General features: G+C 46.0%; 1 protein-coding gene across 1 annotated transcript in view; it reads left to right on the top strand.

Moving 5' to 3' along the window:
• LOC120932030 (beta-1,4-galactosyltransferase 1-like) overlaps window positions 1-17,797 on the top strand; it is a 121,464-nt gene that overhangs the window by 7,535 nt on the left and 96,132 nt on the right. The window contains exon 3 of the mRNA XM_040344119.1: window positions 9,753-9,940. Coding sequence (XP_040200053.1) covers window positions 9,753-9,940 — 188 coding nt within the window. The remainder of the gene's footprint in view (window positions 1-9,752; window positions 9,941-17,797) is intronic.

Here is a 17,797-nt window from a genome sequence, read left to right as displayed (position 1 = left end):
GTGAATGTATGTCTGGCACACAGTGTCGGTGTCAAGATACATCTGACCACAGACACCTTGTCTAGCAAACACAGGCAGGGAAGGTGTATAACTTTCACTGCCCACTGGGTGAACCTTCTGACGGCCGTCAAGCATGTAACCCGTGGCACCCATGTAGATTTGGTTTTACCGCCATGGATTACATGCAGGCCTGCCTCTTCTTCTCCTCCTCCTCCTACTCCATCCTCCCTCTCCTCCTCGGCTGACTCCTCATTTTCCAATGCTATCGTCTCTTCCGCTGCGCCACCCAAGATCCCCAGAACCTATTTGACATGCCAGGTGAGACGTTGCCATGCTGTGCTGCGTCTGTTGTGCCTGGAAGACAAGAGCCACACTGGTCCTGCACTCCATTCAGCTTTGCGTTCACAGGCAGATCAGTGGCTAACACCGCTCAATTTGACAGTTGGTAAAGTGGTGTGTGACAACGGTGCCAATCTGCTGACCGCACTATAACAGGGCAAAATTACACACGTGCCATGCATGGCACACGTCCTGAACTTGGTCGTGCAGCGATTCATTGCCAAATACCCTGGGGTCCAGGACATCTTGTGGCAGGCCAGGTAAATCTCGGCCCATTTCAGAAGATCTTACACGTCCATGGCTCGCCTTGCTGACATTCAGCGGCGACACAACCTGCCCGTCAGATGTCTTTGTGACTGCCCGACGCGATGGAACTCAACATTGTATATGCTTGATAGGCTGCTCCAGCAGAAACGTGCAGTTAACGACTACCTGTACGAACTCTGTGGCAGGACAGGTTCTGGGGAGCTTGTTTTTTTTTCACCGCGCCAGTGGCTGCTCATGCGCGACTCATGCAGACTTCTGCAGCCATTTGATGAGATCACCAAACTGGTCAGTCGCAGCCAGGGCGCCATCAGTGACATCGTACCTTACGCCTTCTTTCTAGAGCTGTAACGCCTCTGCCGTTATAATGTGCAGAACGAGCGCAGCTGTACCTAATACAAGCAGCCGTGCTCCGTTCTGTAGGATGTCCGCGTCACTTCCGGTGCGCGGACGTCTGCGCTCCACGCTGGAACGCGGAAGTGCGACCCAGCATTCAGCTGATCTTTTCCCCGCAAATTTGCGGCTATTTAAACTCCCAGAGATGACGGCAGGGTGTTCCGTTATTCCTGTTGGACGCCTGCCGTCACCTGGGACCCTGGAGCAAGCACCCCCTTTACCTGCCAGCATCCGGAGACCCTGGAACCCTAACCTCCTTAATTCTAAGCACAAGCAATTACAGCCTGTCACTCTCCACCATTGGAAAACCAGCAGACCCTGACTGAAGTATCTGGAGCATCCTAATTCCACAGAGCAGCACTGCCAGACTATCCTGCAAACTTCTCAACCCAGCCTCTATCCATTGCACCTGGGCATACAACAGAACCGCAAGTATCTTACTACATATACTAGAAGCACTTATTATATACACTGTGTGGAATCCAATAGGATAATGGAAAACTGTGTTATCACCCACCTAGGAAGCGTATACCTTGATCATAAAGACTGTGTCAGTATTTACTAACAAGTAACATCAGTGTGAAGTAACACTAGGATAATTGTCATATACTGAGAGAACTGCCATTGAAGTACATTTGCTTAATACATCACCCATGCTGGATGATATACGTTACCATTTAATTTACAATAGAGACTCTAATCTTCTTCTCTAGTCCTTCTATGCTTATGTTGTAATAAGCTTCCCACATCTTATGTTTGGTTGTCAATGGAGGATGTGATGAATTAACCCCAAACTCTCTCAACATTTAAGAGTGTGAACTGGTGGTTAGACCTGAGAAGCCTCCGCAGCTGAGATCCAACTGAAATTAAATATTATTTTGCAGTGTCATAACATAATAACGGAACCCTCTAAAAATGGATCCAGCGGAGCTTGCTAATCACTTAGTCGGACTTTCACAAAGGGTAGATACCCTTACTGCCTCCACGAACGAGCTTCGTTTAGAGAATGACGCCCTGCGTAACCAAAATTTTGCGCAAGCTAGAGAGAGACCTGAGCCTAAGGTCTGTGCTCCAGAACCCTTTTCTGGAGATAGGAAACTCTTCCGCCAATTTATTAGCTCATGTCGCCTGATGTTTGAGTTACGCCCCCGCACCTATTACTCCGATAGGGTCAGAATCCTCACCCTGATTTCCTATCTCAAGGGTGAACCCAGAGTTTGGGCCGATGCCTACGTTGAGGAACACAGGGATCTCCTCGGTGCATTTGACACTTTCTTGGATGAGATGTCATTGCTCTACGAAGACCCTAATAAGCAACTGACTGCAGAAAACTTTATCAGAAATCTCAAACAGGGAAAAAGACCTGTGGAGGACTACATCTCTGAGTTTAAATGTTGGAGTAGAGAGACCCAGTGGTCAGATATTGCACTCCGGAATCAATTCCGTCTAGGCTTATCGGAAGCAATGAAGGATGAAATTGCTCGTGTTGAACTTCCACCATCTCTAGAGGATCTTATGCATCTTTCTGTTGCCATTGATCGTCGCCTTCGCGAAAGGAAAGCTGAACGAGTTAACACATACCTCCCTACTCCTTTCAAGAGATCCAGATCGCCTCCCAAATATGTTCCCATGGAACTTGGTGCTATCAAAGGACCTTTATCCGCTGCCGAGAAACAACGTCGCAGAGCTCATAACCTTTGTCTTTACTGCTCCGCACCGGACCACATTGTCTCCAGTTGTCCACTCCTCAAGAGGGGCTCTGAAGGTAACTTTTTTAACATATGTAAGAGCATTCCACCCGGAACTACCACTAATCGTTTTGTTTTTATCACTCTTACCTTACAGTGGGACCAAGATAGAACCACCATTGATGCGATGGTTGATACCGGTGCCTGCGGTAACTTTATTGATTTAGGAATTGTAAAAGCTAATAAAATTCCATATGTGGTTAAGCAAAATCCTCTGTCTGTCACTTTTATCGATGGCTCTAGTTCTATCTCTGGCCCAGTTTCCTCTCAGACCTCTCCTCTACTAGTCACCTGTGGGAACGGCCATACCGAAACCCTTGTATTCGACATCATTCCGTCCCCCTTATTTCTAATAGTTCTCGGTTTACCTTGGTTATTACTCCATCAACCAACTTTTCTATGGTCTAATAACTCAATTAGTCTACACTCCACATATTGCAAGGACACTTTGCAATACATATGCATCACCCATATATGCATCACCCATATATGCGATCCTCTCAACAGAAGCGTACTATCAAGATCTCCCAAGTTATCTACATGATTTCTCAGATGTCTTCAGTAAGACCAAGGCAGAGATTCTCCCTCCACATCGTATATATGACTGTCCTATAGATCTCATTCCATGCAGGATAAGAGAAAATAAAAAAACAGAGGGCGCCTCCAGGTTAAACGTTTAAAAAGCTTGTTTAATACACAGACAACAGTGTTAACTTACATAGTAAAATCTTAAAATCCAGTATGGAAATTTACTCATTCAATGCTGGGGGGGGGGGGGTGGGTAGAAGGGACGTCGATCCGGGCTAGTTGTCCCCATGCTTGAGAAAGAAGCGCGCTAGGTCATCCGACGGCGCCAGCTTTGAAACGTCGTCGCATTTGGTGATGTCACCGCGGCCTACGCTGAGCTCCGGGCCTCGTTTCCACTATCCCTCCGGACCAGCTGTTTTCACAGCAAAAGGACTGACAGGCTTAGGAGAGCAACCAGAGAGCAAGATCAGCATAACAACTAGCCCGGATCGACGTCCCTTCTACCCGCCCCCCCCCAGCATTGAATGAGTAAATTTCCATACTGGATTTTAAGATTTTACTATGTAAGTTAACACTGTTGTCTGTGTATTAAACAAGCTTTTTAAACGTTTAACCTGGAGGCGCCCTCTGGTTTTTTTTTTTTTTTTATTATTTTCTCTTATCCTGCATACATGTTTGGAGTCCCTGCTCTGGTCTCCCCTGCCTTGGAAGGCTTGCCCTAGGACAACGATTTTGGGACCATCAGCTCATCACAGAACAGTGTCTCTCCCTCCAAGACCCATCGCATCACTCATTATTCCCAGGTTCATATTTTTCTTATTCTATTTTTGTCATTTTTCATTTTTTGAATTTTCTTTATTTATTATTTTTTGTAACAAGGATTCATCATCCATGCAGCTGACTCTTTTCTTTACCCATGTGTCACTAATTTTCAGCGCCACAATCTCCTTTGTAGATCTCATTCCAGGCAGTCCTATTCCAACTGCTCGAATGTATCCGCTTTCACAACCAGAACTTGTGCATCTCAAAGTGTACCTTGATGAAAATTTGAAAAAAGGATTCATTAGGCCATCCACTTCCCCCGCAAGTGCTGCCATGTTCTTTGTCAAAAATAAGGATGGCTCCCTTCGACCAATAATTGATTATCGTTCTCTTAACAGCATCACTGTAAAAAAACGCTACCCTTTACCTCTCATTCCAGATCTTATTGAACATCTTCAAACCTCAAACATTTTCACAAAACTGGACCTCAGGGGTGCCTACAACTTAATCAGGATTCGTCCTGGAGATGAATGGAAGACTGCTTTTAAAACTCGATATGGTCTGTATGAATATACTGTAATGCCATTTGGATTATGTAACGCACCTGCAACATTCCAGTGGTTCATAAATGACATTTTCCGTGATTTGCTCGACATTTGTGTGGTAATTTACTTGGATGACATTTTGATTTATTCTGACACCCTTGAGGAACACACGAAACATGTTCGTTGGGTTTTGGCCAGACTCAGAACACATTCCTTATACGCCAAGCTTGAGAAATGTGTTTTCAGTCAGTCAAGTATATCTTTCCTTGGTTATCAGATTACTCCTGAAGGCATTCAGATGGATCGATCCAAAGTTGAGTGTATTATTTCCTGGCCAGTACCCCACTCTAGGAAAGCTCTTCAGCGCTTCCTTGGTTTCTCAAACTACTATCGCAAATTTATCAAGAACTTTTCAGCAATTGTCAAACCATTGAGTGCTTTAACCAGTACGAAGACACCCTTTTCCTGGTCCAACGAAGCACAGAAGTCCTTCGATTCTCTTAAGCTCTGTTACACCTCTGCTCCTATCCTTCAACTGCCCAATCCACTGTATCACTTTACTGTAGAAGTTGACGCCTCCCACCACGCCTTGGGAGCCATACTCTCTCAACGTCCAACACTATCTGAGCCTTTACATCCAGTAGCCTTCTACTCCAGGACGCTTTCACCAGCTGAAAAGAACTACCCCATTGGGGAAAAGGAACTCCTCGCAATAAAAGATGCATTAGAGAACTGGAGACATCTATTGGAGGGTACCACACATCCTATAACTATCCTTACGGACCACCGTAATCTTCAACATCTGAAGGCCTGTAAAACTCTGTCAGCCCGCCAGGTTAAGTGGAGCTTATTCTTTGACAGGTTTGATTTTTACATATCCTACCGGCCCGGTACACAAAACATCAAAGCTGACTCCTTGTCCCGTATGAATGAGGACCAAAACACTGAGAATCCTCCTCTGTCCATCATTCCTTCTAACCGTTTCATCTGTCTTACCACTTCTTTCAGGCAATTGCTCTCCCAGACTTTTTCCACAGATCTCTCTTCTCTACCGAAAGATCTCATTAGGCAACCAGATGGTGTTTATACCTTCAAAAACAAGATTTACGTTCCCCCTAATTTACAACTTGTACTTCTCAAACAGCTTCATGACTCTCCATTAGCTGGCCACCCTGGGATCAGCAAAACTATTCATCTTGTTAAAAGAGACTACTGGTGGCCCCATCTGGCTAAGACGATTGAAGAATATGTTAACTCATGTGAGATTTGCGCTGCTAACAAGCATTCTAGGAAACCTCCTTTCGGTCTACTAACCTCCATCCCAGTACCAAATAGACCTTGTGAGGTTGTATTAATGGATTTTATAGTTGACCTCCCTAGGTCAAACGGAGCAAACACCATCATGGTCACGGTAGATCTCTTAACAAAGATGGCACACTTCATTCCCTTAAAAAATTTGCCAAGCTCTCTCGAAACAGCGAAGGCTTTTATCAACAACGTTCTCAAACTTCATGGAGTACCCTCCCAAATCATTTCAGATTGCGGATCTCAGTTTATTTCTAGGTTTTGGAAAGCCCTATGTAAATGCTTTGAAAATTGACCACCTCATGTCCACGGCCTACCACCCTTCGATTTTGCTTTTAAATGTCCCTTTTTCTTCTGAGAAATACTCACTTCCTGTTCTTCTGTCTGTAACTCCACACAGTAATGCAAGGCTTTCTCCCTGGTGTGGATTGATGTGCTCGCCCGCTCCCTTGGACTACAGGAAAGTCAGGACGCTGTCTACGTTGCAGATAGAGAAGGAGCTGTGTGTTAGTGGGCGGCCTAACTCTCCTGTAGTCCAAGGGAGGGGGCGAGAACAACACTCCACACCAGGGAGAAAGCCTTGCAATACTGTGTGGAGTTACAGACAGAAGAACAGGAAGTGAGGATTTCTCAGAAGAAATAAGGACATTTAAAAGCAAAATCAAAGGATGAGGTAAGTGAAGGAGGACTGTACTAAGGTAAAGGAAGCTATTTAGGGAAAATAAATTGTACCTTTACAACCCCTTTAATCTTCATTGTGGGTACAATTTATCTAGAGCCTACAGAATTTGCTCTTGGGTATGTTCTGGATTTGGAATGGTGGTAACTGTCAGTATTAACATATTTATTGTCAGCAGTCAATTTAAAGTGGTTCCTGGATAAGATTTGCCCATTGTCAGAGCCTAGTTCTTAATTGAGGAACACCAGGTGGTGGGGATAGCCCTGGTTCACACTGGGTACGATTTGGAACGATTTGAGATGCGATTTGACATGTCAAATCGCATCTCAAATCGGCGGCAATTGTCGGCAATGGCACTGTCCTAATCAGTGCGACGCCGCATCTGCGATTTCAAAAAGTAGTTCCTGTACTACTTTTTGCGATTTCGGGCCGCGATTTACATTAAATTGCGGCTGAAATCGCGGCAAAATCGCGGCAAAATCGCAGCCGCGAAATTGCGGTAAAATCGCGCGATTTTGAATTCGCAGCAGTGTGAACCTAGGCTAAATTAGAGACTGAGTTTGTTGCTATTGCAGTACTCCACAGACTGTGCAATCAAAAGCTCATCCCAAATGATGATGATATCATCTATATACCTCCCATACAATATAATACAAATGGTTTGTCTTTCCAAATGCTGAGATTGTCTCAATAATGCATTGTGAAATTGGCATAGAAAATAGTCACGATCATAACTAAGGTAATTATGCTCAAGGCAAAATATCATTCCATCAAGCATAAATTAGGCTTGCTTGGGGTATAGATCTGATTGCATAATAATGACAATACATTTAAAGTGATTGGCCCTACTTTTTTTTTTACTTTTTGCCTCCATGGCTAGTGAGGAGAGAGAGAATGGAGATAGCTACTAGGTGGGATCTCTACATGCTAGCAAGCCCACAGTCTGGAGGGCCAGCTCCAATACCTGCTGTAGCATTACCCCCGGAGGAGCTGCTGGTTGTTTTGGGTGGCACATTTACCTTGTGGCTCCCCTGAATTCCTAGGGGTGAATGATGCGTATTGCATTTAGTAGAAGTAAAGCATTGTCTGCAACAGGTGCTCTTTGCTGTGCACTTTATTACCCAGCCGGGTAAAAACAATAAACTTGTGGTGAGGTAAGTAAAGTTGAAGAAGAAAGGAGAATTGCAGATTCAGGCGTGATGATAGGGAAACAGTCCTGCTCCCAAGCCTAACACTTCTCTGCGCCACTCCTGTGTGAGTGGGTCTAGTGTACCCGGACAGGCCTCTCTCACTGACCTGGCTGCCGGAGTATAACTCGAACATTTGTAGGATAAAGTCTCTGCCACAGACCCTCCTTGGTGAACGCAAGGGAAACACCTCTGCCACAGGCCTTCCCTGATTTGTAGTTGCGGAGCTAATCCTCTTTAAATGAATTGCGCCTTGATCTCCTTCTACTTGTCGCCCCGGTACCGACTGACAGGTGATCAATCCTTTAGTGTCTGGCTACCTTGATCCCCGGTGGTTTGTCGAGGCCCTTTTGAACCGCCAGCCTCTCAATGGACTCCCCACCGAACAGCAATACAGCCTGAGATCCTCAAAGGTGGGAACCCAGTCACACACTGGGTCTCCGTCACTGTTCAGATGCTCCGGGCCATCATGGTCCTGGAACCAGGAACACCACGTGGCACGCACGCCTCGGCTAGGTAGGCCATAACGCCGGGGCGCCGTGATGTGGTCACCCTAAAGGTGGGTGCCAAACTCGAGGAAAATGACCCAGAACCAATGGCGTCTGACTCATAAATATGTCGGGAAAGAGCACCCAAACCATGACTCCACTGCTGCCACCTGCAGCACCGGGGCTGGAAGAACACCCCAGCAGGGCCGTCTTAATAGCATCATTGGCCCCTGGGCAAAGTAATGCTCTGGGGCCCCTACAATGGATACAGTGCAGGTAAACATAAATCAAGTAGGTAGGAGGTAGGGGATATCTAGTGTGTAGAGGGGTCAGAGTGCTGGGGGAATATCTGGGATGTAGAGGGGCAGCCCGGGCTGTCCAAATTTTCAGGGGCAGCCTGGACTCAAGGACCAGCTGCTTTGGGGAAAGGGCAGGGGCAATGCCCAGGTGTGCCCTCTCATTAAGACAGCCCTGCACCCCAGCGCAACAGAATGTGCCCAACAGCCAAGCTGAGACAGAGAACCTGTTTTGCACATAACAATTATGATCAGATTTTAACTACACTCTGATCTCCCTCTAAATTTAACTAGCACCGGTACCATAAAGTACCCAGGCGCTACACTGCTATGAAGGCTTCACTGATTTTTTAGTATTGGAAAAAGTGGAAAAAAATCTGTCAGTAGAGTGAATTTAAAGATTTGCTGTTGAAAGCAGACTTATTAGAGCTCTAAAGATGTGATATTTCATTGATGTTGGGTGAGGTGGTAGCTGGATGGCCGTGCCTTGATCCTAGAAAAATTCTAATGCCACGTACACGCGATAATTTTTCGGCATGAAAAAAACATTGTTTTTAAAAAATGTCATTTAAAATGATCGTGTGTGGGCTTCACATCATTTTTCGGGTTCTGAAAAACGAAAAAAAATTTTTCGAACATGCTGCATTTTTTAACGACGTTTTAAACTATATCGTTTTTCGGGTTGTAAAAAATGTGTGTGGGCTAAAACGACGTAAAAAATCCGCGCATGCTCAAAAGCAAGTTATGAGACGGGAGAGCTCATTCTGGTAAAACTACCATTCGTAATGGAGTAAGCACATTCATCACGCTGTAACAGACAGAAAAGCGCGAATCGTCTTTTACTAACACGGAATCAGCTAAAGCAGCCCCAAGGGTGGCGTCATCCGCATGGAACTTTCCCTTTATAGTGCCGTTGTACGTGTTATGTACGTCACCACGCTTTGCTAGAGCATTTTTTAAAAACGATGGTGTCTGGGCAATGTCGTTTTAATGATGAAGTTGGAAAAACGTTGTTTTTTCTAAATGCCGAAAAACTTCGCTTTTTTCATGCCAAAAAATGATCGTGTGTACGCAGCATAAGGATTATAAAATGTGCTTTAAATGTTGTTGGTGCAAATGTTTGATATTTGCAGGTGTGACTTACACATTAGTGGTAAAGAAAATGAAAGCAGACCATTGAGACTAATGTCCACTATATAATCTTTTGTTTTGCAGATAGAAAAATCAACTTTCAACAGAGCTAAGCTGATGAATGTGGGCTTTGCAGAAGCTAGTAAAGATTATGACTATGACTGCTTTATCTTCAGTGATGTTGACATTATTCCTATGGATGAGAGGAATCTGTACCGATGCTCTCAAAACCCCAGACATATGGCTAATTCTTTAGACAAATTCAAATTCAGGTAATGGCTTTAAACCACAATTTCATGTATGTTTTTTTTTTAAATGTAAGTTTTAGCAGAATGAATACTGTAAGTCAAAATCTATGCAGGTGTATATTAATTTTAGATATAGCATCATTAGAAAACAAGTGCAAATTCGAATTTCAAGGTGTAGTTATGTGGCTATGTGAATCTAGTTCCATGGTGGCTCAAACATTACAGTAATAGACTAAATAGGATAATTGTGCTTGTAGTAATAGAGAAGAGGTAGGGGGTGCTTTTTACTGGAATGTGGTCCTGTGAGTTCTGGCGAGTCGGGTAGATCGGCCAGAGACCCCCTCACCCCCAGTTCCAGGAATGGTCAGCAGAGCGTGGGAGCCAGCCAGAGCAGCAGGGCCTCTCCTACCAGCAGGGGGGTGAAGAGGAGCCACACAGCGACGGCCAGGCGTGCAAGACCTGCAGTGCGGAGGTGCAGGAGAGACAGTGTGCAGCCAGGGCCTTCTGCAGTAAACTCATCCGCTCCAGACCTTCGTCGTCCAGATAATCCACAGGATTCCTCGTGATCCAAGGATGAGCTGTCCGGTTCTGAAGACGGGGTCGCTCTGCTGAGGTGGATTCCGGAAATGCAGTTGTCTTCTGTGTCTGGGTTAGGGCAGGTCAGGGCCCCGTGGTCAGTTCAGGAACCCCTACTACTACAGTGTGCCGGGCCCCTTCCGCAGCCGTTCATTATTTTCTGGCTGGGCTGCGTTTGTTGGTACAATGTTTTGATATGGGTTTGGCTTCTATCTCTGCGCCGGTTGTCGGCTTGGGTTTCGGATCTGCTGGGGGCTGGCTGGGCTGTGGCCCAGGCCCCGGGTGTTTCTGTTACTGCGCCAGGTCAGGAGCAGGTGTCTGGAGGGGCGTTCGGGGGACACGGCAGCTCCAGTGACGGCTGCAAAGACTTTGGCGGACTCGCAGAGGGACGTTGGTAAAAGCGCAGACATGGTTCCCTTGTCCGATTCTGCAAAATGAAAAGTGTATGTCTGTTTTGAGGTGTGAAAAAAAAATTGGCGGGGAGGGACTATGTGGCGATTTTCACATTGTTGCCTTTTGAGAAGTTTAACCTGGATAGGATTAAATTGGAACAATCCAAAAAGGAGGATGTGGAAAAACGTTGCAACCATCTGATTCGTACCGTACGTTTAGTAACTGGCTCCAGGCCTTCGCTATTTTTGCAAGTGTTATTGGGAAAAAATCCCCTGAGAATTCCCCCCTTTTGTTATCTGCATGCCATCAGCAAGGCCCAGAGAGTGTATGGGGGCTTGGCTACGTTATGACGAACAGTTTTGTCAACTTAAATTGACACTAAAGGTTCAAATTTTTAAATAACAAATATGTCATACTTACCTCCACTGTGCAGTTCATTTTGCACAGAGTGGCCCGGATCGTCCTCTTCTGGGGTCCTACAGTGGCTCTAGTGGCTCCTCCCCCTCAATAGATAATCCCCTCTGGGAAGCTGTCTCCTGAGGGGGTTTCCTTGGGGGCGTGCTCCCATGTCATACACTCAGCGTCCAAAGCCTCACCCCCCCCTCCGGCTCCCGGGTCATTGGATTTGATTGACAGCAGCGGGAGTCAATGATATCCAATGTAGAGCAGAGAAGCCGTGGAGAGAGAAACCTGGGATCGCACCCACAGAAATTTGGGGCTAAGGTAAGTAAAACTGGGGGGGGGGGGGGCTGGGGGGCCAGACACTGCAAGGTGTTTTTTCACCTTAATGCATAGGATGCATTAAGGTGAAAAAACACAAAGGTTTACAACCCCTTTAAAGCGGGAGTTCACCCATTTATTATTTTTTTTTTCTCCCCTTAGATTCCTGCTTGTTCGGTCTAGGGGAATCGGCTATTTGTATTAAAATATGAGCAGTACTTACCCGTTTTCGAGATGCATCTTCTTCCGTCGCTTCCGGGGATGGGTCTTCGGGAGCGGGCGTTCCTTCTTGATTGACAGTCTTCCGAGAGGCTTCCGACGGTCGCATCCATCGCGTCACTCGTAGCCGAAAGAAGCCGAACGTCGGTGTGGCTCCATACTGCTCCTGCGCACCGACGTTCGGCTTCTTTCGGAAAATCGTGACGCGATGGATGCGACCGTCGGAAGCCTCTCGGAAGACTGTCAATCAAGAAGGAACGCCCATTCCCGCAGCCCATACCCGGAAGCGACGGAGAGGATGCATCTCGTAAACGGGTAAGTACTGCACATATTTTAAAACAAATAGCCGATTCCCCTAGTAAAAACGAGCAGGAATCTAAGGGGAAAAAGTGCCCTCTAAGGGTGAACCCCCGCTTTAAGGCTATTCGGCCCTTGTTATGCTGAGATCATAAGGACATCAGTTTATGAATGAAAATGATGTCCTCGGCACGGGCCTCCACTGTGTTTTCTCCAGTGGTGGCCAGGAGTCAGATTGCCCCCAGACAACCGGCCACAAAACGGTATACCAGTTGGTATGAACAGGCCCTTGTTGGGTTGGCGCACCGCAGTGCAACAAAATATGCATTACCACATTGTGTGTATTGCACATGTGTATTTTATGTGTGTGTAACTTGTGCTCTGAGGATCTTGAAGATGAACCCCACTTAAAAAAAAGGCCGTAGGGTCCCCCTCAAGATCCATACCAGGCCCTTTGAGTCTAGTATGGATCTTGAAAGGGAACCCCACTGAAAAAGAAAAACAGTATGGTGTCCCTCCCAAGACCACACCAGACACTTTGGTCTGGTATGAATTTTGAGGGAAAACCCTGCGCCGAAAAAAAACATTGTGGGGTCCCCCAAAATCCATACCAGACCCTTATCCGAGCATGCAGCTCAGCAGGTCAGGAAAAGGGGGGTCGAGCGAGCGACCCCCCCTCTTGGACCATACGAGGCCACATGCCCTCAACGTGGGGAAGGTGGGTGCTTTGGGGCAAGGGGGCTCTGCGCCCCCCCACCCCAAAGCACCTTGTCCCCATGTTGATGGGGACAAGGGCCTCTTCCTGACAACACTGGGAAGTGATTGTGGGGGTCTGCGGGCAGGGGGCTTATCAGAATCTGGAAGCCCCCTTTAAAGGTGACCCCCAGATATCAGCCCCCCATTTGAATAAATATGGGGTACATTGTACCAATTTCCCCCCCCAAAAAAACAGTGACATGTAAATAAACACAAGAGACGTTCTCCACAAGTCCTTTATTAAAAATCTTTCTCCCATCTTCTTCCTACCGTCTTCTTTCTCAGATCTTCTCCCTCTGTTGGTGTGTTCTTCTTCTGTTCTTCTTCCTCCAGTCCTGCTCTTCCTCCGGTCTTCTCCACCGCTGCTGTCTTCTCCGTTGCCGACTCGATCCTCCTCCGATGCCTGCTCCTGTTGTTGTGCCAACTCCGTTCTCTTTCTTATATAGCCATGGGGCGTACATCCGGTGATGCCACCATGATACTCTGACCCCTGTGACACACGGGCTGCATGCTCGGATAAGATTCTGGTATAGATTTTGGCGTGGGCTTCCCTTTTAAGATCCATACCAGACTCAAGGGGCCTGGTATGGATCTTGAGGGAACACTACGCCATTTTCTTTTTTATTTTGGCACTGGGTTACCCTTCAAGATCCCCAGAGCACAATGGACTGAAAGTCGGATCAGATCAGTTAAGACGGCTCTCATGTCAAATAAAAAAATGCTTAAAGTGGCTTAATGCTGTATCCAGCAGTAAGCCGTGTTTAGCAGCGCCAGACGTTTTTAAAGCTGTGATGCTGGTATTCAGAATGCGCTGGCCCTGGGGGTTTTTTTCAGCTTGAAAACGCCTATGCCACTTACAGCTCCTAAAAGCCTGTGTGTGCATGAGGCCATACAATAATATGGAGAGGCGTTTTTAAGCTGCAAAAAGTCTGACGCTGGTAAAAGCAGCTGTAAAAATGCCCCGTGTGCATGAGGCCTTAGACCCCTTTCACACTGAAGCGTTTTTACAGCGTTTTAGCGTTAAAAATAACGCTATTAAAACGCTCATAAAACGCTCTCCATGCATCTCAATGGACCCTTTCACACTGAGTTCTGCAAGCAGCATCTTTGGAGCAGCTTTTGGGCGCTGAAAAAAACGCTCTAAAAACGCCCCTCTCCATTGAAATGAGTTGAAAGCGCTGTAAAAACGCCTTACCCTTTCATACTGAGGCACTGCAAAAACGCCCTAAAACGTTAGGGTCTTAGCGGTGCTTTACCAGCACATTGGGATTGCAGATGAGGCTATGCTCGATTAACGCTCGAATAACGCTCAAAAAACGCTTGAATAACGTTCGAAAAACGCTTGAATAATGCTCGAAAAGCGCTCTAATAACGCTCGAAAAAAATGCCCCAGTGTGAAAGGGGCCTTGAAGTGGTTGTAAACCCAACCACACAACTTGCACCTACAGGTAAGCCTAGAGAGAGAGAGAGACTTGTAAAGCGCAACACATGCGAACTGAATAGCCTCTGGGCGCTGTATCCATTTCATGGGTAAGGAACCCCTTGACCTCAGAAGAGATGGGTTTTAATCTTTCTCCTGAAGGCCAAGTGGTCCGACTCCAGTCGGATGGTGGTTGGTAGTGCATTCCACAGGCGGGGTCCTTGGACTGCAAATCTTCGATCCCCTTTGGACTTGTAGATTAAGGCTTACCTCCCGGTTAGGGAGATATTTTCACAAAAACGGGCACCGATGTCAACGGCGCATGAGCGTTCCGTTTTTGTAAATGGGATAATGTGGGGTTAATGCCGTGTTTTCGCACATGCGCGGGGATCTTCCTCTTTCAGGTGTTTTTTATTTTTTTATTTATTTAACCACTTGACAACTGGGCACTTAAACACCCTTAATAACCAGACCAATTTTCAGCTTTCGGTGCTCTCACATTTTGAATGACAATAACTCAGTCATACAACACTGTAGCCAAATGAAATTTTTGTCCTTTTTTTCCCACAAATAGAGCTTTCTTTTGGTGGTATTTGATCACCTCTGCGGTTTTTATTTTTTTCGCTATAAATGAAAAAAGAACGAAAATTTTGTAAAAAAAATGAATTTTTCTTCATTTCTATTATAAAATTTTGCAAAAAATGATTTTTTCTTCATAAATTTGGCCTAAAATGTATACTGCTACATATCTTTGGTTAAAAAAAAAAAAAATTTGGATATTATTTAGTCTGGGTGAAAGTTATAAGGTCTACAAGCTATGGTACCAATTACTGAAAATTTATCAATTTGATCACATCTGATGTACTGACAGCCTCTCTCATTTCTTGAGACCCTAACATGCCAGAAAAGTACAAATACCCCCCAAATGACCCCTTTTTGGAAAGAAGACATTCCAAGGTATTTAGAAAGAGGCATGGTGAGTTTTTTGAAGTTGTAATTTTTTCCCACAATTCTTTGCAAAATCAAGGTTTTTTTTATTTTTATTTTTTTCCCACAAAAGTTTCATATTAGCAGGTTATTTCTCACACACAGCATATGCATACCACAAATTACACCCCAAAACACATTCTGCTATTCCTCCCGAGTATGGCGATACCACATGTGTGAGACTTTTACACAGCGTGGCCACATACAGAGGCCCGACATGCAGGGAGCACCATCAGGCGTTCTGGAGCACCCAGACCAGTTCTGACATTTCTCTCCTACATGTAAAAATCATCATTTATTTGTTAGAAAATTACATAGAACCCCAAAACATTATATATGCTTTTTTAGCAAAGACCCTAGAGAATACAATGGCGGTCGTTGCAACTTTTTATCGCGCATGGTATTTGCACAGCAATTTTTTGAACGCATTTTTTTGGGAAATAAAACAGTTTTGTGCTTTTTAAAAAAAAAACATTAAAGTTAGCCCAATGTTTTTGCATAATATGAAAGATGAAGTTACGCCGAGTAAATAGATACCCAACATGTCACCCTTCAATATTGCACACGCTTGTGGAATGGCGCCAAACTTCGCTACTTAAAAATCCCCATAGGTGACGTTTTAAATGTTTTTACTGGTTACATGTTTTTAGTTACAGAGGAGGTCTGGGGCCAAAATGATTGCTCTCGCTCTAACGTTCGCAGCGATACCCCACATGTGTGGTTTGAACACCGTTTTCATATGTGGGCGTGACTTACGTACACATTCGCTTCTGTATACGAGCACGCGGGAACAGGGGCGCTTTAAATATTTATTTTTTATTTTTATTGTTCATTTTACTTTATTTATTTTAGTTTGACACGTTTTTCCCCAAAAATAAATGTTTTGATCACTTTTATTCCAATTACAAGGAATGGAAACATCCCTTGTAATAGGAATATAGCATGACAGGTCCTCTTTACAGTGAGATGTGGGGTCAATAAGACCCCACATCTCACTTCTAGGCTGGGAAGCCTGAAAAAAAACAAGAAAAAAAACGATCCTGGCTTCGATCGCAGCGGTGAGTCAGAAGAAGCACCGGAGGGCGAAGGGAGTGGGGACATCCCTTTTTGCCTCCCGTAAGAATGATCAAGAGGCGGAACAGCCGCCATGATCGTTCTTATGGTGTAGAGAATCGCCGGCTGAAAAAAATTATATCTGAATGATGCCTGTAGCTGCAGGCATCATTTAGATATCCCTGCACAAAGTCAAGGACCTCATATGACGTGGGCGGGAAGTGGTTAAAACGCATTTTTTTCCCCAGAGTATTTTCTGGGTATTGCAGAGTATTGGCCGGGGTATTGCAAAGTATTGGTGCGGGGGTATTGCAGAGTATTGGTGCAGGGGTATTGCAGAGTATTGGTGCGGGGGTATTGCAGAGTATTGGTGCGGGGGTATTGCAGAGTATTGGTGCGGGGGTATTGCAGAGTATTGTGTGGGGGGTATTGCAGAGTATTGTGTGGGGGGTATTGCAGAGTATTGTGTGGGGGGTATTGCAGAGTATTGTGGGGGGGGTATTGCAGAGTATTGTGTGGGGGGTATTGCAGAGTATTGTGCGGGGGGTATTGCAGAGTATTGTGCGGGGGGTATTGCAGAGTATTGTGCGGGGGGTATTGCAGAGTATTGTGCGGGGGTACTGCAGAGTATTGCGCGGGGGGTATTGCAGAGTATTGTGCGGGGGTACTGCAGAGTATTGCGCAAGGGGTACTGCAGAGTATTGCGCAGGGGGTACTGCAGAGTATTGCGCGGGGGGTACTGCAGAGTATTGCGCGGGGGTACTGCAGAGTATTGCGCGGGGGTATTGCAGAGTATTGTGCGGGGGTATTGCAGAGTATTGCGCGGGGGTATTGCAGAGTATTGCGCAAGGAGTACTGCAGAGTATTGCGCGGGGGTATTGCAGAGTATTGCGCGGGGGTATTGCAGAGTATTGCGCGGGGGTATTGCAGAGTATTGCGCTGGGGTATTGCAGTGTATTGCAGAGTATTGCGCGGGGGTATTGCAGAGTATTGCGCGGGGGTATTGCAGAGTATTGCGCGGGGGTATTGCAGAGTATTGCGCGGGGGTTTTGCAGAGTATTGCGCGGGGGTTTTGCAGAGTATTGCGCGGGGGTTTTGCAGAGTATTGCGCAGGGGGTATTGCAGAGTAATTGCGCAGGGAAGGCAGAGCATTGCAGAGTATTGCGCAGGGAAGGCAGAGTATTGCAGGGGTTAATGCAGGGATGGCTGAGCAGGGATGGATGGATCTGTGACTGCAATAGTCACAGATCCATCCCACACTGCTGCTGCCATCCACGCTCTCCTCTCACACTGTACCGATCGGTACAGCGAGAGGAGGGAGGAACCGGCGTCATCAAATGACGCCGGTTTGTTTACCTGTGATCGCGCCGTCATTGGACGGCGCGATCACATGGTAAAAGACCGCTGTTGTCGGTCAGTTACCGAGATCTGTGTAGCGCCGGGTCTCATAGACCCGGCGC

The sequence above is a fragment of the Rana temporaria genome, chromosome 1 (assembly GCF_905171775.1).
Source record: "Rana temporaria chromosome 1, aRanTem1.1, whole genome shotgun sequence".
In the NCBI taxonomy this organism is placed as follows: domain Eukaryota; kingdom Metazoa; phylum Chordata; class Amphibia; order Anura; family Ranidae; genus Rana; species Rana temporaria.
Note: the sequence above shows the minus strand (reverse complement) of the source record. Positions and strands in the feature narration are given on the sequence as shown.